Source organism: Sciurus vulgaris, assembly GCF_902686455.1.
Source record: "Sciurus vulgaris genome assembly, chromosome: 6".
Classification (NCBI taxonomy): domain Eukaryota; kingdom Metazoa; phylum Chordata; class Mammalia; order Rodentia; family Sciuridae; genus Sciurus; species Sciurus vulgaris.
In genome coordinates, this window is record NC_136466.1 from 114,165,684 (window position 1) to 114,188,393 (window position 22,710).

At 40.7% G+C, this 22,710-nt stretch overlaps 2 protein-coding genes and 1 long non-coding RNA gene across 3 annotated transcripts in view; 1 reads left to right on the forward strand and 2 right to left on the reverse strand.

Moving 5' to 3' along the window:
* The window catches only part of LOC306664408, a 1,052,029-nt gene that overhangs the window by 914,537 nt on the left and 114,782 nt on the right, over positions 1-22,710 (reverse strand). The gene's annotated exons all lie outside the window — the stretch shown is intronic.
* Positions 18,896-22,710, forward strand: part of S100Z (S100 calcium binding protein Z) — a 28,088-nt gene continuing 24,273 nt past the window's right edge. Inside the window, exon 1 of the mRNA XM_079143408.1 lies at positions 18,896-19,027. The gene's annotated coding sequence lies outside the window, so the exon portion shown is untranslated. The remainder of the gene's footprint in view (positions 19,028-22,710) is intronic.
* On the reverse strand, positions 21,708-22,403 carry LOC306664060 (ATP synthase F(0) complex subunit C3, mitochondrial-like). The gene has a single exon (XM_079144728.1). It carries the CDS (start codon positions 22,291-22,293, stop codon positions 21,868-21,870), a length of 426 nt encoding a protein of 141 aa, XP_079000854.1. The 5' UTR covers positions 22,294-22,403; the 3' UTR covers positions 21,708-21,867.

Consider the following 22,710-nt stretch of genomic DNA (forward strand, 5'->3'; position numbering starts at 1 on the left):
GCTCTTCACTGAGCCACTTCTCCAGCCTGGTTTCTTTTATTTATTTTTAACACAGGGTCTTGCCAAGTTGCCCAGGCTGACTTTGAATTTGGGATCCTCCTGCCTCAGCCTACCGAGTAGTTGGGATTACAGGTATGTGCCACCATGCCCAGTGTGCTTTACCCTTCTAAATTCCGCATTGCTTACAACTTTTGAAAAATAGCCTTAAGCCAGGTATGGTGGTGCCTGCCTGTAACCCAGTGACTCAGAAGGCTGAGGCAGGAGGATTAAAAGTTCCAGGCCAGCCCAGCAACTTAGTGAGACCATGTCTTAAAATAAAATATAAAAAGGGCTGGGGAGGTAGATCAGTGGTAAAGTACCTGTGGGTGCAATCCCCAGGGTCAAAAAAAAATTGTTTTAAAAGTAAAGCCTTAAAAAAAAAACAAAAACAAAAGTTAAAGCCTTTATAGAAGTAATAAGTGATTCAGGGGTGGGAGGGGTGGTGGGGAAGGAAAAAAATAACAGAATGAATCAAACAAGATTGCCCTATGTAAATTTATGATTTTTAATAAAAATAAATAAATAAATAAAAAATAAGTGATTCAGGTAAAAAAAAATCTTGGGGCTGGGGAGATAGCTCAGTTGGTAGAGTGCTTGCCTCGCAAGCACAAGGCCTGGATTCAATCCCCAGCACCGCAGGGAAAAAAAAAAAAAAAATCTTGAAAGTTTAATGTTGGGACTAATGACATGTTAACTAACTTGGGCTGACTCCTTGCTCCCTGGAGAATGAGCAAGATCAAGGCCTCAAAGGCGGTTTCAAAGGTTAATGATGATAAATCGGACCACCATCAGGGGTTGGTTCCCCAAATGATCGGCTTGTGCTTGCCATATAGTCCTATGGGACAGCCCCTGGGCCTTGCTGACCTTTAAGCTGATTGGTTCCCGCCTAGCCCCCACCCTACATAAAAGCTGTGTGACTTCCTCAATAAATGAGTTCCTGCTGTGACGGGTGTCCCTGTCACGTCTGATTGTCCTCCACCGGAGGGCTGTGTGCGGGCGGTCAGTTGGCCCTACCTATCCCAGTCTGACCTTGTTGGGGAGTGTCCCCTTCCCTTGTCGCTGGTTGAGAAGAGCAAGGGGGCTTAAGACCCGACAATTTAAGAGCATAATGAACATAACCCTCCCTACCCGCACACATCCCACATTGGAACCTAGTTACTCCATTGTGTGTTTTTTGAGATGTTTTCTATTCATCAATAAGCATGTGTACCTACATCCTTTTTAAAAATAGGAGTTATCCTATGTACTAGTTATATTTATCGATATTTATACAAATTTCCTCAAGATTTTGTAGTTTAAACCAATACTAAACATTTACTAACTTGCATGGTATCTGTGGTCATGGATTCAAGAACAGCCTGGGGATCTCATGAAGTGGTAGTTAAGATACTGTTTGGAGATGCTGTTGGCTGAAATGCATATCTGGGGCCAGAGGATCCAGTGTCCATGTGCCTGAATCACAATGCTGGCAAGTGCTGCTTGTTGGCAGAAAGCCTCTGTTCCTCTCCAGAGAGGCCTCTCCACAGGGCTGCTTGAGTGACCGCAGAATGGGAAAACTGGCTTCTCCCAAACGAGTGATGCGGAAGAACAAGGGGGACGATGCAATGCCTCGCCTCAGAAGTCACATTGTCACCTCCACCATGGTTTGTTGGTCACATGAACTACTCCAATTAAATTTGTGGGGTGACTATGCAAGAGCATAAATAACTGGAGAAGGTCACTAGGGGCCATATTGGAGTCTGGCTATCACACTGCATATATGAACACATTTTGGACATTATTATAATATCAGCATTTATAGATTAACCTCGTTATATAATTAATTATTTACTTTGGGAACTGTGGCTTGAACCCAGGGGCACTTCACCACTGAGATACATGCCCAGCCCTTTTAATTTTCATTTTGAGAAAGACTGTCACTAAGTTGCCTAGGCTAGTCTTGAACTTGGAATCCTCTTGCTTCAGCCTCCCGAGTTGCTGTGATTTTAGGGGTGCATTACTACATCTAGCTGACCTCCTTATTTTAAGTAACTATATCCATTTTATGCATATACCATAATTTATGGAGTCCAGTTTATGCTATCCAAATAATATTTGAGTGACTATAGCTTGCTTATTCAGTATTCTTCTACCATGTCCTGTGTGCCAAGACATGGTTTAGGGACTAAAGGACATTGTAGACAAAAGCACCCAGAAAACACTCCGTACGTGGGAACTCACATGGGATTTTATTAAGTGGACAGGCAGAGTGTCTCCCTGCAGGGTGAGAGAGAGAGAGAGAGAAGGAGGGGGGGTAGCAAGAGTGAGGAGGAGAGAGAGAGAATGGCGGGACAGCTATTCTTAAGCAGTGGAATTTTGTGGCTACTAACAACGGACCAATGGCTGGTAAGGAAGTTTCCAGGCTAACAATCTGGGTTGTAAAGTGGTGTGGGGGAGGGAGAATAATGGCAGCAGCAAAATAGCAGATCTGATGCCAGTAGTAGAACTAAATAGACAAGAACACTGTTCTCATGGAGTTTACTTTCTGTTTGGAGAAAGACAGAAAACAAGAAAAATATACAATAGCAGTAAATGCTAAGAGTATTCTAAATTGGAGGATCAGGGAAGGTTTCTTTCTTTTTTTCTTTGGTACTAGGGATTAAAACCAGAGCACTTTACCATTAAGCTATATTCCCAGCTCATTTTATGTTTTATTTTGAAGGAGTGTACTGCTAGGTTGCTTAGGGACTCAGCCTCTTGAGTTGCTGAGATTACAGGTGTGCACTTCTACACCTGACTGGGGAAGGTTGAAAGCACCCAGAAACCACTCATTTCTGCATCTGGAGTGGTCTGTGGGTGCTTTCAAAGGTTTCTAAGGGCATAAAATTGAAGTTGCAGGAGGAGCCAAGATGGCGGACCAGAGGGAGGCTGCATTCCTTATCGCTCTGCAATGCCAGATTCAAGCAGAGGATATCTGTTTCTCAGTGAGGCACTTTTTGCTGCTTATCGATCCCCTGCCCTTTACCCCATTTGTCTGCTGTGATCACCTGCAATCTGCCAGCATATTGACATCTTTTGTGAGAGCAGATTGCTCACTGTCAGGCATCTATCATCCACAATTTGCCTGCCTCTTGCCTGTCCATCACCTGCCTTGCCCCTATCCATCACCCAACGCTCGAGGTTCACCTCCCGATCGTCCGACAGCTACCAGCAGACTGACCGCAGACCGACAGTGGAGAATCAGCTGTCTGCTGCTGCCTGGAAGTTCACTGTTACAGTACCTGCAGGTTTGATTACATGTGGCTGCCGCCATTTTGAGACAACAGCCAGGCTCTGTAGGACCCCTGGCTGGACTGACTGAGTCCCGTCTTCACGATCCCTCAGCCCGACCGATCACTCCCTGCCTCTGGGGCCCTCACATAGACTGACTGCTCCCTGCCACCAGGACCCCCAGACCAACTGACGGCGCCCTATCACCGGGAACCCAGGCCAACTGATTGCACCCGGCCTCCAGGATCCTAAACCACACCAAACACACCTGACCTCCAGGACCACTGCTGGACCAACTGCATCCTGTCTCCAGGACCTCCAGCTGACCATGTCCAACCCTGAGCTGCAGCTCCCCATTTGCCAACATATTTGGAAGTCAGAGCAACCATCTTGGATAATCCTGGAAGCCGTAGCTCCAATCTTCGGGTGGGTCAAATCCCATCCTGAGACATCTGCTGGAGGCTTGAAGCTCATTGTCAGCCATATTCTTCATCCCTCTGCATCCTCTTTGTCCTCCATCAGAAACTGCAGACATTATTGTTAACCTGTTTGTTTTACCGAAGATAACATTTGACCTCATTTTGTTTATTATGGCAATTTTGTTATTGTCCCCATAGGGGCTATTTAGTCTAGGATTGCATAGTGTCTGATTTGGGCACTGCTAATATTGATCTCCCCTTACAGAAAGGATTTTGGACACCTATAGGGCCACTATAAGCCTGTAGGGGGAAATCTGCAATACCCCAGATCTGCAGTGCTAGAGGGGAAGATACATGAACAACATGAAAAAACAAGGGAAGAAAATTATCCAAACAAATCTAGATTCTATAGTAATAGAATCCAATGACAGTATGTTAAAAGAAAAGTCAGAAAAGGACTTCAGATTATACATGATTAAGATGATTCACGAAGCAAAGGATGAGATAAGAGAGCAAATGCAGGCAATGAATGATAATACCAATAAGCTGAAAGAGCACCTACAGGAAGCAAAAGGTCATTTCAACACAGAGATAGAGATTCTCAAAAAAAAAAAAAAAGGAAATCCTTGAAATGAAGGAGACAATAAACCAAATAAAAAACTCAATGAAAAGCATCACCAACAGACTAGACCACTTGGAAGACAGAACCTCAGACAATGAAGACAAAATATTTAATCTTGAAAATAAAGTCACCCAAACAGAGAAGATGGTAAGAAATCATGAACAGAATCTCCAAGAACTATGGGTCATCTGAAAAGACCAAATTTAAGAATTATTGGGATTGAGGAAGGCACAGAGATACAAACCAAAGGAATGAACAACCTATTCAATGAAATAATAGCAGAAAATTTCCCAAACCTGAAGAATGAAATGGAAAATCAAATACAAGAGGCTTACAGAACACCAATTTCACAGAATCACAACAGATCCACACCAAGGCACATTATAATGAAAATGCCTAACATTCAAAATAAAGATAGGATTGTGAAGGCCGCAAGAGAAAAGCATCAGATTACATATAGGGGGAGACCAATACAGAAAGCAGCCGACTTCTCAACCCAGACTCTAAAAGCTACAAGGGCCTGGACCAACATATTTCAAGCTCTGAAAGAACATGGTTGCCAACCAAGAATCCTATACCCAGCAAAACTAACCTTCAGATTTGAAGATGAAATAAAATCCTTCCATGATAAACAAAAGTTAAAAGAATTTACAAATAGAAAGCCTGCACTACACAATGTTCTCAACAAAATATTCCATGAGGAGGAAATGAAAAACAACAATGGAGGTCAGCAAAGGGAGGAACTACCTTAGAGAAAAACTACTCAAACGAGAAACCAAGCCAACTTAAAAACCAAAAATAAGCCAAATGACTGGGAATACAAATCATTTCTCAATAATAACCCTGAATGTTAATGGCCTAAACTCCTCAATCAAAAGACATAGACTGGCAGAATGGATTAAAAAGAAAAAGACCCAACAATATGCTGCCTGCAAGAGACTCATCTCAGAGAAAAAGACATCCACAGACTAAAGGTGAAAGGATGGGGAAAAACCTACCACACGCATGGACTCAGTAAAAAAGTGGGGGTTTCCATCCTTATATCAGATAAAGTGGACTTCAAGCCAAAGTTTGTCAGAAGGGATAAAGAAGGACATTTCATACTGCTTAAGGGAACCATAAATCAGGAAGACATAACGATAGTAAATATTTATGCCCCAAACAATGGTGCATCCCTGTACATCAAACAAATCCTTCTCAATTTCAAGAATCACATAGACCACAACACAATAATTCTGGGCGACTTTAACGCACCGCTGTCACCTCTAGATAAATCTTCCAAACAAAATCCAACCAAAGAAACCACAGAACTCAATAACACAATCAATAACCTAGACTTAATAGACATATATAGAATATTCCATTCATCAACGAGCGGATTCACTTTCTTCTCAGCAGCACATGGAACCTTCTCGAAAATAGACCATATGTTATGCCACAAAGCAGCCCTTAGGAAATGCAAAAAAATAGAGATACTGCCTTGTGTTCTATCAGATCATAATGGACTGAGAGTAGAAATCAATGACAAAGTAAAAAAAGGAAATTACTCCAACACTTGGAGACTAAATAATATGCTATTCAATGAAACATAGATAACAAAAAACATCAGGGAGGAGATTAAAAAATTCTTAGAGGTCAATGAGAATGATGATACAACATATCAAAATCTCTGGGACACTATGAAAGCGGTACTAAGAGGAAAATTCATTGCATGGAGCGCATTCCAGAAAAGAATGAACACTCAACAATTAAATGACCAAACATTACAGCTCAAAGCCCTAGAAAAAGAAGAACAGAATAACAGCAAAAGTAGTAGAAGACAGGAAATAATTAAAATCAGAGCTGAAATCAATGAAATTGAAACAAAAGAAACTATTCAAAAAATTGACATAACAAAAAGTTGGTTCTTTGAGAAAGTAAACAAAATAGAGAAACCCTTAGCCACACTAACAAAGAGAAGGAGAGAGAAGACTCAAATTACTAAAATACATGATGCAAAAGGAAATATCATGACAGACACCACTGAGATACAGAACATAATGAGAAGCTACTTTGAAAATCTGTATTCCAACAAAATAGAAAGTACCGAAGACATTGACAAATTTCTAGAGACATATGCTCCTCCCAAACTGAACCAGGAGGACATACACGATTCAAGCAGATCAATATCAAGTAATGAAATAGAAGAAGTCATTAAAAACCTACCATCCAAGAAAAGCCCAGAACCAGATGGATTCTCAGCCGAGTTTACAAGACCTTCAAAGAAGAACTCATTCCAATACTTCTCAAAGTATTCCAGGAAATAGAAAAGGAGGGTACCCTACCAAACTCATTCTATGAAGCTAATATCACCCTCATACCCAAACCAGGAAAAGACACATCAAGGAATGAAAATTTTAGACCAATATCCTTGATGAATATAGATGCAAAGATCCTTAACAAAATATTGGCAAACCGTATCCAAAAACATATTAAGAAAATTGTGCACCACGATCAAGTGGGGTTCATTCCTGGAATGCAAGGATGGTTCAACATTCGTAAATCAATAAACATAATCCATCATATCAATAGACATAAGGATAAGAATCATATGGTTATTTCAATTGATGCAGGAAAAGCATTTGACAAAATACAACATCCCTTCATGCTCAAAACACTAGAAATAATAGGGACAGTAGGAACATACCTGAACATTGTAAAGGCTATTTATGCTAAGCCCATGGCCAACATCATTCTTAATGGAGAAAAACTGAAACCATTCCCTTTAAAAACGGGAACAAGACAGGGATGTCCTCTTTCACCACTTCTATTCAACATTGTCCTCGAAATTCTAGCCAGAGCAATTAGGCAGACTAAAGAAATTAAAGGGATACGAATAGGAAAAGAGGAACTCAAGCTCTCACTATTTGCGGATGACATGATTCTATATTTAGAGTATCCAAATACCTCCTCCAGAAAACTTCTAGAACTCATCAATGAATTCAGCAAAATAGCAGGCTATAAAATCAACACGCATAAATCTACAGCATTTTTATACACAAACAATGAAACAGCTGAAAAGGAAATGAGGAAAACAACTCCATTTGCAATAGCCTCAAAAAAAAAATAAAAAACTTGGGTATCGATCTAACCAAAGAGGTTAAAGATCTCTACAATGAAAACTACAAAACAGGCTCGGCACAGCGCTGGGACTCGGAGCAACCACTGGGGCTCCGGCGGCTGCCCAGTGGAGGAGTGGCAAGGAGAGCTGTGTGGACTCAGAACACCGGGGCCTGCCCTGGGGAGGAGGAGGAGGAAGAGGAGCATGGCCGCTTGGATTCGGGGTGACTACACCAGAGCTACAGGCGGTTGCCAGAGAAGGGGCTGCGTGGCGAGCTGTTTGGACTCAGACCACTTCTGAACACCGGGGCCTGCCCGGAGGAGTAGGAGTAGGAGGAGGAGGAGCGCAGCGGGTCCTTTGGACTCGCAGTGACTGCATTGGCGCTCCAGGCGGCTGCTCAGAGGAGAAGGCGAGTGGTGAGTTGTTTGGACTTAAAGTGACAGCTCCTGAACACAGGGGGGCTGCCTGGAGGAGAAGCACGGTTGGTTGCTTGGTCTTGAGTGGCCGAACCAGAGCTCCGGGCGGTTGCCCAGAGGACCCGTGCAGCGGGTCACGTGGATTCAGAGCCACTCAGAGCGACCGCTCCTGAACACCCGGGGGGTTATCTGGAGAAGGAGGAGGAACAGGGAGGGTCACTTCGACTCGGAGTGATTGATTGCCCAGGGCTACGGGTGGTTGGTGGGAGGAGGAGGCACGAAGTGAGTTTCTTGGACTCCTAGTGACCGCACCGGAATACTGGGCGGCTGTCTGGAGGAAGAGGCCTGTGGAGGGTCTCTGGGACTCAGAGCGATTGTACAGGGCCCCAGGTGGCTGCTCAGAGGAGGGGCCGCATAGCCAGGCGATTAGGTGCAGAGCAGGGTCCCAGGATCTAGGAGGCTTCTGGGTGGAAGAGCCGCACAGAGACAGGCTTAGGGCGGAGCGAAGGTTCCAGGCCTGCGGGCAGATTCTCTGAGGAGGGGCAGCCTAAGGAGATTCATCTGTGAAGGGTGAGGCTCCCAGGCCCAGGAGGTAGGGCCGGGCCCCTGGGAACTTTGCAGAGGAAGGCAGACCAGCCCAGGCAGTAGCTGTAAATTGAGGGGAACCTCTAGGAGGGAACTGACCAGCGAGACCTCCCCACCGGGTGAGTCTTTCCTGCCGGGTGAGGTTTCCCCACAAGGACAGTAAAACCAAAGACTCAGGCCCAAACAGGCCTTGCCTCAGCCCGCAGCCTAGGTCCCCTTTGGATGACCATTGGTCAACAAGTGGAGGCACCTCTGCCCACTAGCAGGGATTATACCCCACCTGAAGGCCACCACTCCTAGAGAGGCAGCTTCCTTGTGGAGCACAGCATTATCAACTTCCTCCAAGACTTCAGCCTACTGAAGGCTAAGGGGGGATATATATAGAAATCTTCAGGGACATTGTAAGTCAATAGAGGAAATCTGCAATATCTCAGTGGTCCAGTGATACCTGAACAATATGAGAAAACAAGTAAGAAAATGCTGCAAACAAATCTAGATGTTACATCAATAAAACCCAATGACAGCATGGCAGAAGAAATGACAGAAAAGGAGTTCAGAATGTACATAATTAAAATGATCAGAGAAGCAAACGATGAGATGAAAGAGCAAATGCAAGCATTGAATGATCGCACCAATCGACAGTTAAAAGAGCAAATACAGGAAGCAAAAGATCATTTCAATAAAGAGTTAGAGATATTGAAAAAAAACCAAACAGAAATCCTTGACATGAAGGAAACAATAAACCAAATTAAGAACTCCATAGAAAGCATTTCCAATAGGATAGAACACCTGGAAGACAGAACCTCAGACATTGAAGACAAAATATTTAACCTTGAAAACAAAGTTGAACAAACACAGAAGATGGTAAGAAATCATGAACAGAATCTCCAAGAACTATGGGATATCATGAAAAGGCCAAATTTAAGAATTATTGGGATTGAGGAAGGCCTAGAGGAACAAGCCAAAGGAATGAACAATTTATTCAATGAAATAATATCAGAAAATTTCCCAAATCTGAAGAATGAAATGGAAAATCAAGTACAAGAGGCTTATAGGACTCCAAATACACAAAATTACAACAGACCCACACCAAGGCACATTATAATGAAAATACCTAACAAACAAAATAAAGACAGAATTTTGAAGGCTGTGAGAGAAAAGAACCAAATTACATTCAGGGGGAAACCAATACAGATATCAGCAGATTTTTCAATCCAGATCCTAAAAGCTAGAAGGTCCTGGAACAACATTTTTCAAGCCCTGAAAGAAAATGGATGCCAACCAAGAATCTTATACCCAGCAAAACTTACCTTCAAATTTGACGATGAAATAAAATCCTTCCATGATAAACAAAAGCTAAATGAATTTACAAAAAGAAAGCCAGCATTACAGAACATTCTCAGCAAAATATTCCATGAGGAAGAGATGAAAAACAAAGAAGCAAATCAGCAAAGGGAGGAATTATCCTAAAGGAATTGTCAAATAAAGGAGGAAACAAGTTGTGTCAAACAAATAAATAAACAAAATTTTAAAAATGAACCAAATGACCGGGAAACCAAATCATTTCTCTATAATAACCCTGAATGTTAATGGCCTGAATTCATCAATCAAAAGACATAGACTGGCAGAATGGATTAAAAGAAAGATCCAACAATATGTTGCCTGCAAGAGACTCACCTCATAGAAAAAGATACCCATAGACTAACGGTGAAAGGATGGGGAAAAACATACCATGCACATGGACTCAGCAAAAAAGCTGGAGTATCCATCCTCATTTCAGATAATGTGGATTTCAAGCCAAAGTTAGTCAGAAGGGATAAAGAAGGTCATTTCATACTGCTTAAGGGAAGCATAAATCAGCAAGATATAACAATCATAAACATCTATGCCTCAAAGAGTGTCTCATCCACGTATGTCAAACAAATGCTTCTCAATTTCAGAAAACAAATAGACCATAACACAATAATACTAGGTGATTTTAACACGCCTCTCTCACCACTGGACAGATCTTCCAGACAAAAATTGAACAAAGAAACCATAGATCTCAATAACACAATCAATAATTTAGACTTAACGGACATTTATAGAATATACCATCCAACCAAGAGCAAATACACTTTCTTCTCAGCAGCACATGGATCCTTCTCTAAAATAGACCATATATTATGCCACAAAGCTAATGTTAGCAAATAGAAGAAGATAGAGACACTACCATGTATTCTATCAGATCATAATGGATTGAAGTTAGAAATAAATGAAAGAGTAAAACACAGAAACTATTCCAACATCTGGAGATTAAACAATATGCTATTATATGATGAATGGATAACAGAAGATATTAGGAAGGAAATTAAAAAATTCTTAGAGGTAAATGAGAACAAAGAAACATCATATCAAAATCTCTGGGACACTATGAAAGCAGTACTTAGAGGGAAATTTATTTCATGGAGCGCATTTAATAAAAGAAGTAAAACTCAACAAATAAACGACCTAACACTACAGCTCAAAGCCCTAGAAAAAGAAGAACAGAACAGCACCAAAAGTAGTAGAAGACAGGAAACAGTTAAACTCAGAGCTGAAATCAATGAAATTGAAACAAAAGAAACAATATAAAAAATTGACAAAATAAATAGTTGGTTATTCGAAAAAATAAACAAAATTGATAAACCTTTAGCCACACTAACAAAGAGAAGACAAGAGAAAACCCAAATCACTAAAATTCGGAATGAACAAGGAAATATCACAACAGACAGGATTGAAATACAAAACATAATTAGAAGCTATTTTGAAAATCTATACTCCAACAAAATAGAAAATTTCAAAGACATCAACAGGTTTCTAGAGACATATGAATTGCCTAAACTGAACGAGGAAGACATAAACAATGTAAATAGACCAATTTCAAGTACTGAAATAGAAGAAGTCATCAAAAGCCTACCAACAAAGAAAAGTCCGGGACCAGATGGGTTCTCAGCCGAGTTCTACAAAACCTTTAAAGAAGAGCTCATTCCAATACTTCTCAAAGTATTCCATAAAATAGAAGAGGAGGGAACCCTCCCAAACTCATTCTATGAAGCCAATATCACACTGATACCTAAACCAGACAGAGACTCATCAAGGAAAGAAAATTTCAGACCAATATCCTTAATGAACATCGACGCAAAAATTCTCAACAAAATTTTAGCAAATCGCATACAAAAACATATTAAAAAGATAGTGCACCATGATCAAGTGGGTTTCATCCCAGGGATGCAAGGTTGGTTCAACATCAGGAAATCAATAAACGTAATTCACCATATTAATAGACTTAAAATCAAGAATCACATGATTATTTCAATAGATGCAGAAAAAGCATTTGATAAAATACAGCACCCCTTCATGCTCAAAACACTAGAAAAAATAGGGATAGTGGGAACATTCCTTAACATTGTAAAGGCCATTTATGCTAAGCCCATGGCCAATATCATTCTAAATGGTCAAAAACTGAAAGCATTCCCCCTAAAAACTGGAACAAAGCAGGGATGCCCTCTTTCACCACTTCTATTCAACATCGTTCTTGAGACTCTGGCCAGAGCAATTAGACAAACCAAAGAAATTAAAGGGATACAAATTGGAAAAGAAGAACTCAAACTATCCCTGTTCGCTGATGACATGATTATATATTTAGAGGAACCTGGAAATTCCACTAGAAAACTCTTAGAACTCATAAGTGAATTCAGTAAAGTAGCAGGTTACAAGATCAATGCCCATAAATCCAACGCATTTTTATACATAAGTGATGAATCTTCAGAAAGAGAAATTAGGAAAACTACCCCATTCAAAATAGCCTCGAAAAAAATAAAATACTTGGGAATCAATCTCACAAAAGAGGTGAAAGACCTCTACAATGAGAACTATACAACACTAAAGAAAGAAATTAAAGAACACCTTAGAAGATGGAAAGATCTTCCATGTTCTTGGATAGGAAGAATTAATATTGTTAAAATGGCCATACTACCTAAAGTGCTATACAAATTCAATGCAATTCCAATTAAAATCCCAATGACGTACCTTACAGAAATAGAGCAAGCAATTATGAAATTCATTTGGAAGAATAAGAAACCCAGAATAGCTAAAGCAATCCTTAGCAGGAAGAGTGAAACGGGGTATTGCAATACCAGATCTTCAACTCTACTACAAAGCAATAGTAACAAAAACGGCATGGTATTGACACCAAAATAGAAAGGTAGATCAATGGTACAGAATAGAGGACACGGACACAAACCCAAATAAATACAATTTTCTCATACTAGACAAAGGTGCCAAAAATATGCAATGGAGAAAAGATAGCCTCTTCAACAAATGGTGCTGGGAGAATTGGAAATCCATATGCAACAGAATGAAACTAAACCCATATCTCTCACCATGCACGAAATTAAACTCAAAATGGATTAAGGACCTTGGAATCAGACCAGAGACCCTGCAGATTATAGAAGAAAAAGTAGGTCCAAATCTTCACCTTGTTGGTCTAGGATCAGACTTCCTTAACAGGACTCCCATAACACAAGAAATAAAAGCTAGAATCAACCACTGGGATAGATTCAAACTAAAAAGCTTTCTCTCAGCAAAGGAAACTATCAGCAATGCGAAGAAAGAGCCTACAGAGTGGGAGAATATCTTTGCCAATCATACTTCAGATAGAGCACTAATCTCCAGAATCTATAAAGAACTCAAAAAACTCTACTCCAAGAATTCAAATTATCCAGTCAACAAATGGGCTAAGGAAATGAATAGACACTTCACAGAAGAAGATCTACAAGCAATCAACAAACATATGGAAAAATGCTCAACATCTCTAGTAATAAGAGAAATGCAAATCAAAACCACCCTAAGATTCCATCTCACCCCAATTAGAATGGCGATTATCAAGAATACGAGGAACAACAGGTATTGGCGAGGATGTGGGGAGAAAGGTACACTCATACATTGCTGGTGGGGCTGCAAATTAGTGCAGTCACTCTGGAAAGCAGTGTGGAGATTCCTTAGAAAACTTGGAATGGACCCTCCATTTGACCCAGCTATCCCACTCCTTGGCCTATACCCAAAGGACTTAAAATCAGCATACTACAGAGATAAAGCCACATCAATGTTCATAGCTGCTCAATTCACAATAGCCAGACTGTGGAACCAACCTAGATGCCCTTCAATTGATGAGTGGATAAAGAAACTGTGGTATATATATACAATGGAATATTACTCAGCCATAAAGAATGATAAAATTATGGCATTTGCAGGCAAATGGATGAAATTGGAGAATATCATGCTAAGTGAGATAAGCCAATCTCAAAAAGCCAAAGGACGAATGATATCGCTAATAAGTGGAGGATGACACATAATGGGGGGGAGGGAAGGGTTAGTGTTAGGGTTAGAGTTAGGGTTAGGGAGGGGGGCAAGAATGGAGGAAGGAAGTACTGTATAGAGGGTAAAGAGGGGTGGGAGGGGTGGGGGGAAGGGAAAAAATAACAATGAATCAAACAACATTACTCTATGTAAATTTATGATTACACAAATGGTATGCCTTTTCGCCATGTACAAACAGAGAAAGAACATGTATCCCATTTGTTTACAATAAAAAAAAAAAAAAAACTACAAAACACCGAAGAAAGAAATTAAGGAAGACGTTAGAAGACGGAAAGATCTCCCATGTTCTTGGATAGGCAGAATTAATATTGTCAAAATGGCCATAATACCAAAAGTGCTATACAGATTCAATGCAATTCCAATTAAAATCCCAATGATGTACCTCACAGAAATAGAGCAAGCAATCATGAAATTCATCTGGAAGAATAAGAAACCCAGAATAGCTAAAGCAATCCTTAGCAGGAAGAATGAAACAGGGGGTATCGCAATACCAGAATTCAACTCTATTGCAAAGCAATAGTAACAAAAACAGCATGGTATTGGCACCAAAATAGACAGGTAGATCAATGGTACAGAAGAGAGGACACAGACACAAACCCAAATAAATACAATTTTCTAATACTAGACAAAGGTGCCAAAAATATGCAATGGAGAAAAGATAGCCTCTTCAACAAATGGTGCTGGGAAAACTGGAAATCCATATGCAACAGAATGAAATTAAACCCATATCTCTCACCCTGCACAAAACTCAACTCACAATGGATCAAGGACCTTGAAATCAGACCAGAGAATACTTTTTGTTCTTTCTTATAGAAGAAAAAGTAGGTCCAGATCTTCAACTTGTTGGCTTAGGACCAGACTTCCTTAACAGGACTCCCATAGCACAAGAAATAAAAGCAAGAATCAACAACTGGGATAGATTCAAACTAAAAAGCTTTCTCTCAGCAAAGGAAACTATCAGTAATGGGAAGAGAGAGCCTACAGAGTGGGAGAATATCTTTGCCAATCATACTTCAGATAGAGCACTAATTTCCAGAATATATAAAGTGCCTCGTCCAGCGAGTACAATGAAGACTCGGCTCTCAAATGAAGTTTTAAGGTCTTTATTTTTATGGGAGAGCTTCTGAGCCGAGTGCCTGGTTCTTCCTCCTCCTCCACCGCCGCCGTCTTCTTTTTCTTCTCTTGTCGCGCAGCTCTCTCTCTCCTTCTTCTCTTCTTCCTCTCTCGTCGCACCGCGGCCGCCTCTCCTCTTTTCTCGTCCCGCAGCTGCTGCCTGCCCTCCTTGCCTTGCTTGCTCTGCCTTGCTTGCTCCTGCTGCTGCGCAAAATACACAGCTTTATGGGATATAACAGCCAATCACCTTAACGGGTCAGGCGTTTGGCTCATGGAGACTTAATGTTGGGTAATGAGGACATGTACTGATCACGAGCTAAGCACGGACGCGGAGGAGATCAGTCAGCCAATAGAAAGCACTTGCAGCTGGGCTTCTTGGCGCCATAGGGCGAGGCCAGCCACCACTGCGGTCCCTACAGGGCAGTGGCCTCCAACAATAAACAACTCAAAAAACTCTACACCAAGAATACAAATAACCCAATCAACAAATGGGCTAAGGAAATGAACAGACACTTCTCAGAAGAAGATGTACAAGCAATCAACAGATATATGAAAAAATGTTCAACATCTTTAGTAACAAGAGAAATGCAAATCAAAACTACACTAAGATTCCTTCTCAGCCCAATTAGAATGGCGATTATCAAGAACACAAGCAACAACAGGTGTTGGTGAGGATGTGGGGAAAAAGGTACACTCATACATTGCTGGTGGGACTGCAAATTAGTGCAGCCACTCTGGAAAGCAGTGTGGAGATTCCTTAGAAAACTTGGAATGGACCTACCATTTGACCCAGCTATCCCACTCCTCGGCCTATACCCAAAGGACTTAAAATCAGCACACTACAGAGATACAGCCACATCAATGTTGATAGTGGCTCAATTCACAACAGCCAGACTGTGGAACCAACCTAGATGCCCTTCAATTGATGAATGGATAAAGAAACTGTGGTATATATATACAATGGAATATTACTCAGCCATAAAGAATGATAAAATTATGGCATTTGCAGGCAAATGGATGAAATTGGAGAATATCATGTTAAGTGAGATAAGCCAATCTCAAAAATCCAAAAGAGGAATGATCTCACTGATAAGCGGATGATGACACTTAATGGGGGGTTGGAGGGGGACAAGAATGGAGGAAGGAGGGACTGTATAGAGAGAAAAGAGAAGTGGGAGGAGTGGGGGGGAAGGAAAAAATAACGGAATGGATCAAACAGCATTACTCTATGTAAATATATGAATATGCAAATGGTATGCTGTTACTCCATGTACAAACTGAAGCAACATGTATCCCATTTGTTTACAACAAAAATAAATTTAAAAAAAATTGAAGTTGCAATGCAAATGACAATAAAGCCAACAATGAGAGGCTATCAAGTCAGGGCTTTATAGAAATGCTCAAGGAAAGAAGGATATGAACAAGTAGGTTTGAGGCATGGGTAGGCACTGAATAATTGCAGAAATTTGAAAGATGTGAGGAGCTTGACTTTCACTCCAGATAAATTTCCATACAGTTGTCTCACTGATCATTTAAGAAGCCACTGGTTACTATGTGGAATATGAATTACAGAAGGGAGAGACAGAGAGAGAGAACAGTTGAGAATAATTGAAGATATGAGGTTGGCTTGAATTTGAACAATAATAAATGGAGAGAGGGACTCATTTGGGCTGTATTTTGAAGGTCCTGTTAATTGAAGATCATGCCTAGATTTTTTTGATTGATGAATGATTGTAAAATAATTAGGGGTGAGTGAGTTTGGAGATGGAAAACCAAGTGTTCTGTTTTGACCATGGAATTTTGAATGTCTTAGTTCTCCGGTGTTACAACAAAACACCTGAGACTTGGTACTTTATAAAGAAAAGAGGTTCATTTAGCTTATTGTTTTGGAGTCTAAATATCCAAGATTGAGTAGTCCTACGTTTTTGGCCTCTGGTGAAGGCCTCATGATGGATGGCATCATAATGGTAGGAACATAAGCAGAAGAGATCCTATAGTAAGGCAGGAAGACTGAGATTCAGGGGTCAAGCTCCTTTTATTTTATTTTTTATTTATTTTTTTAAATTTATTTTTATTGTAAACAAATGGGATATATGTTGTTTCTGTTTGTACATGGAGTAACAGCATACCATTTGCATATTCATATATTTACATAGAGTAATGATGTTTGATTCATTCCGTTATTTTTTCCTTTCCCCCACCCCTCCCACCTCTCTTTTCCCTCTATACAGTCCCTCCTTCCTCCATTCTTGTCCCACTCCAACCCCCCATTAAGTGTCATCATCCGCTTATCAGTGAGATCATTCCTCTTTTGGATTTTTGAGATTGGCTTATCTCACTTAACATGATATTCTCCAATTTCATCCATTTGCCTGCAAATGCCATAATTTTATCATTCTTTATGGCTGAGTAATATTCCATTGTATATATATACCACAGTTTCTTTATCCATTCATCAATTGAAGGGCATCTAGGTTGGTTCCACAGTCTGGCTGTTGTGAATTGAGCCACTATCAACATTGATGTGGCTGTATCTCTGTAGTGTGCTGATTTTAAGTCCTTTGGGTATAGGCCGAGGAGTGGGATAGCTGGGTCAAATGGTAGGTCCATTCCAAGTTTTCTAAGGAATCTCCACACTGCTTTCCAGAGTGGCTGCACTAATTTGCAGTCCCACCAGCAATGTATGAGTGTACCTTTTTCCCCACATCCTCACCAACACCTGTTGTTGCTTGTGTTCTTGATAATCGCCATTCTAATTGGGCTGAGAAGGAATCTTAGTGTAGTTTTGATTTGCATTTCTCTTGTTACTAAAGATGTTGAACATTTTTTCATATATCTGTTGATTGCTTGTACATCTTCTTCTGTGAAGTGTCTGTTCATTTCCTTAGCCCATTTGTTGATTGGGTTATTTGTATTCTTGGTGTAGAGTTTTTTGAGTTCTTTATATATTCTGGAAATTAGTGCTCTATCTGAAGTATGAGTGGCAAAGATATTCTCCCACTCTGTAGGCTCTCTCTTCCCATTACTGATAGTTTCCTTTGCTGAGAGAAAGCTTTTTAGTTTGAATCTATCCCAGTTATTGATTCTTGCTTTTATTTCTTGTGTTATGGGAGTCCTGTTAAGGAAGTCTGATCCTAAGCCAACAAGGTGAAGATTTGGACCTACTTTTTCTTCTATAAGATGCAGGGTCTCTGGTCTGATTTCAAGGTCCTTGATCCATTGTGAGTTGAGTTTTGTGCAGGGTGAGAGATAGGGGTTTAATTTCATTCTGTTGCATATGGATTTCCAGTTTTCCCAGCACCATTTGTTGAAGAGGCTATCTTTTCTCCATTGCATATTTTTGGCACCTTTGTCTAGTATTAGAAAATTGTATTTATTTGGGTTTGTGTCCGTGTCCTCTATTCTGTACCATTGATCTACCTATCTATTTTGGTGCCAATACCATGCTGTTTTTGTTACTATTTCAAGTTCCTTTTTATAAACAACCTGTTCTCATGGAAATTGACCAGAGTCCCATGAAAACTATATTAAACCCTTTGGAAGATGGCACCCCTCCCCCATTGCCTAATCATAAGTCTGAATGATTTTAAAAAAAAACACTCAGGTGGAGATATAGCTTTGCCATTTCACTAGCATTTAAAACAAAGAGCTGGGGGTGGTTACATAGGGGGAGGAATACAGATAAAGCCAAGGGGCCTAGGACAGAAGCCTTTGGAACTCAAAATACTTTGAGCAGAGGAGGGGCCTGTAAAAGAGACTGAAAATGACTGGCACTGAGCCTAGAAGAAAGTCCAGAGAACATGCTGTCAGGGAAGCCAGCGGCATAAAGGGGAGGATGTTCAACCTTGTTGAACATCACTCAGGTCGAGTGAGATAGAACAGAGACGTGACCGATGAATCTTACATCTGCACAATATCGGGGACCCAGACAGACTACCAGAGGATGGGAAGCCAGAAAGTAGCGTGTTCAATAGAGGATAAGAAGTAATGAAGTACACAGTGATGACAAGTGATCCTACACAGGAAGTTTAACCATGAACGTGAGCGGAGGAATGTGGGGCAAGAAAGCCAATAAGGGATTCTGGTAAGTTCATGTGGCAATGAGAGGCAGGGAGCTCAAGTGGAGGCACTGTATTTGTAGATATGGAATTTTTGAGTCAAAGGATATGCGTGAAGGATATGTGTGATTTGGGTCATAGTAAACTGCCCTCTGTCCTCTGGAGATGTTGCACCAGTTTACATACCTGGCAACAATAAGTCTTTTTATCCACACTTAAAAACACTGACTTTTCACAGTTTTAAATAGTTGCCAATATGAACTTAAATTCTGAGTGTGAAATCATGCAGGACTATAAGAATCTTGGAAGAAATGAAGCTCTGTCCTTCATTGGTTTACTTTGTATTTGAGGCACATGTTTTCCCTGTCACTTCTCACCTCAAAAGCAGTGACATTTGATAGGGTGCTGGTTTGGGGGAAATTTGGTCCCATTTCTCTTTTATTTTGTGGGTCAGGGCTGGGGGGACCAGGGATTGAACTCAGGGGCACTCAACCACTGAGCCACATCCCCAGCCCTGTTCTGAATTTTATTTAGAGTCAGGGTCCCACTGAGTTACTTAGAGCCTTGCTTCTGCTGAGGCTGGCTTTGAACTCGCTGTCTTCCTGCCTCAGCCTCCTGAGCCACTGGGATTAGAGGCGTGTGCCACCACGTCCAGCCCCACTTCTCTTTATCTCTGAGGAGAAACTCAGGTTCTTCCAGATGAACTGAAGAAAACTTGCTATTCATTTAGAGCTTTCTCTGCTCTAGAAAGTTCTCTATCATTCTCTGTGGAGGAGATGAGAGCATGGCTGCTGCCTCTTACACCTGATGCCAAGAGCTTGGAGTCTCAGCTCTGGGCGCTGGCCAGTTTAACCATGGATGAGGAATTATTTCTCAATATTTGGTCCAAGTTTCTCACTCCAGCTTCACCATGTAGCCTGGGGTGAATGACTTAAATCCATGACAAGGGTTTAATTATAGCTTCTGTGTAGCATTGGGTAGGCTTAATTACCTGATCCTGGGAAAGCAGGGCTAGCCAAGTTCTGTGTTCCAAGTGCTTTCAGAAGCCACCTAGGAACTTGAAGGGGACTGTGTCTAATTCTTACTGGAAAAAGGCAAATTTCCCCTCTAACCAGAGATTTGTGTAGATGGGATCCTTTGTTTAAAATGTAACATTTATCAGAATTTATGGTTTTAAAAAATTTTTAAAGGATAGGAAGGGAAGTGTTGGTATTTTCCAATGAAGATTTCTGTTCATTGAAATTGGAATTCTTTTTATGTATTTATGTATTTATTTATTTACTTTTTAAAAACTTTATTGTAGCTGGGTATGGTGGCACATGCCTGGCCTATAATACCAGCAGCTCAGGAAGCAGAGGCAGGAAGATCATGAGTTCAAAGCCAGCCTCAGCAAAAGCAAGGGGCTAAGCAACTCAGTGAGACCCTGTCTCTAAATAAAATACAAAATAGGGCTGGGGATGTGACTCAGTGGTCAAGTGCCCCTGAGTTTAATCCCCAGTACTGCCCCCTCCCAAAAAAAAAAAAAAAAAAGAAACCCAAAAACTTTATTGTGGAAAATTGTATATTCACACAGGATTAGAATTACTGAAGAAGGAACCTCCATATCTCCAACACTCAAGTCAAACTTTGGTCAGTTTTACCCCATCCACTCCCCATTCTTGTTTATTCTGAAGTAAATCTCAGAAGTCATATGATTTTACTTGTAAATATTCCTGTGTCTCTCCTTTAAAAGATAAGGATTTTAAAAAATCATGCCTTAACAAAAACAGTTCCTTAATATTAAATACCCATGTGTTGGTGGTGTAAGTGCTTTTTTTTTTTTAATTTTTATTTTTCTAAATCAGAATCTAAAGTTCAGACATTGCAATTGGCTGATGTCTTTTAAATCTAAAACATTTTCTTTTCCTCCCCTTGTAATTTATTTGTGGATGAATCCAGATTGTTTGTAAATTTTCCTCACAGTCTGGGTTTCACTGATTATATCTGGAACTGGAAATTTTAAAAGCATACCACAAGATATGAAAGGGGTTTGGCTGGCCAAGAACTCGGGTTGTACAACTATTCATTTAGTATTTGTGGGGCGCAACTAGAAGTGCTAAAATTCCTGCCACTTTGCTCTCCTACATGGATTACTTGTGGTGATCCTAGTATGCGTCTGAAGACAGGCATGAACAGGAGCCCAGGTCACTGTGCAGATCTAGCTGCCTGAGCCTGGGAGTTCACTCTGACAGGATCCACCGCATGGCCATGGCAATGCTGGCATTGCACATGCGCCTTCTGCTCCTGCCTATTTGTTCTTATTTCTCCAGAATGTCTATCATTCTATAGCTCCACAGTTTGGGCCTTCTTAGTTTCATTTTTCAGGTGGGAAAGCCTGGGTTATTTTGGAGAGACCAAAGTTTCAGTCTTCAGAACCTATTTTTAATTTTTTTCCTTCAAGATATAATTCCTTGTATTAAACATTTCTTGACCTGTCTGTGAATTTCTCTATTTATTTTTATTTTGGTTTTTTTTTTTTTTTTTTTTTTTGGTGGTGCTGGACATGGAATCCAGCGTCTTGCATGTGCTAAGCATGTGCTTCAACACTGAGCTACACCTTCAGTCCTATTTATTTATTTAATTGACAAGTAGAAATTGCATGTTTATGGAATATGCATATATGAACAGTTTTGACATATATATACATACTGGACTGGCTAATTCAGCTTTTTTTTTTTTTTTTAAAGTTTTCATCTTTAATGAAATGACTTTGGAAATAACGTACATTTCCCTGACACCAACACTACAGTTTTTGGAGTCACAGTAAAATACACGGAATTACATCCATAATTACTATGAATGCCAACATTTCAAGCAGTAATTTCTGTTACATGGCAAGCAAGATCAAGAAAGCGACCATCAAACAAAAGAGACCCATAGCTTCAGACAAGGCAAATCCCAGGATAGCATACGAGAACAGCTGCTGCTTCAGCGAAGGGTTTCTGGCATAACGAATAATAAGGCTGCCAAAGACTGTTCCAATATCAGCACCAGAACCAGCCACTCCTACTGTTGCAGCACCTGCACCAATAAATTTGGCAGCAGTATCAATGTCTCTGCTGATTGCACTGGTCTGAAACTCCCTTCGGATTAGCTGACATTCACCATTCTGGGCCCCATTAAAAACTGTAGAGCCCTCTCCAGGTCTAGTCTCTGGTCGAGATAACACTGATACAGAGATTGGTGTGTATGTAACTCTGGATCCAGCTCGGATGAGAGCGGGGGTGCAGGCGAGCTTGGCGCAGGCGAACATCTTAGACTCCTCTGGGCGGCGGGGTTGGAGGATGTGGGTGACAGGCGACGTGGGCTCCTATCCGGCTTCCTCTCTTCCCCGGAGGTGGCAGCGGCTGCGGCTGCGGCGGCAGAGGTCAAAGAAGTGGGGCTCTAATTCAGCTATTTAAATATGTGCATTACTCACAAAAATCATTTTTGTCGTGAGAAACTTAAAATCTGCTCTCTTAGCAATTTTCAAATATATAATACATTATATTAACTGAGGTTATCACGAGGTACAATAGCTTCCCTAAACTTATTTCTCTTAACTAAAATTTTGTTTTATTTGACCAACTCCTTCTCACCCCACCACTTTTGAGCTGTGACTCTAGACCAAGAGTAATCCTTCGATTGGGTTCATCATCTTGGCCTGCCCTGCACTGGCCAGTCTGAGAAG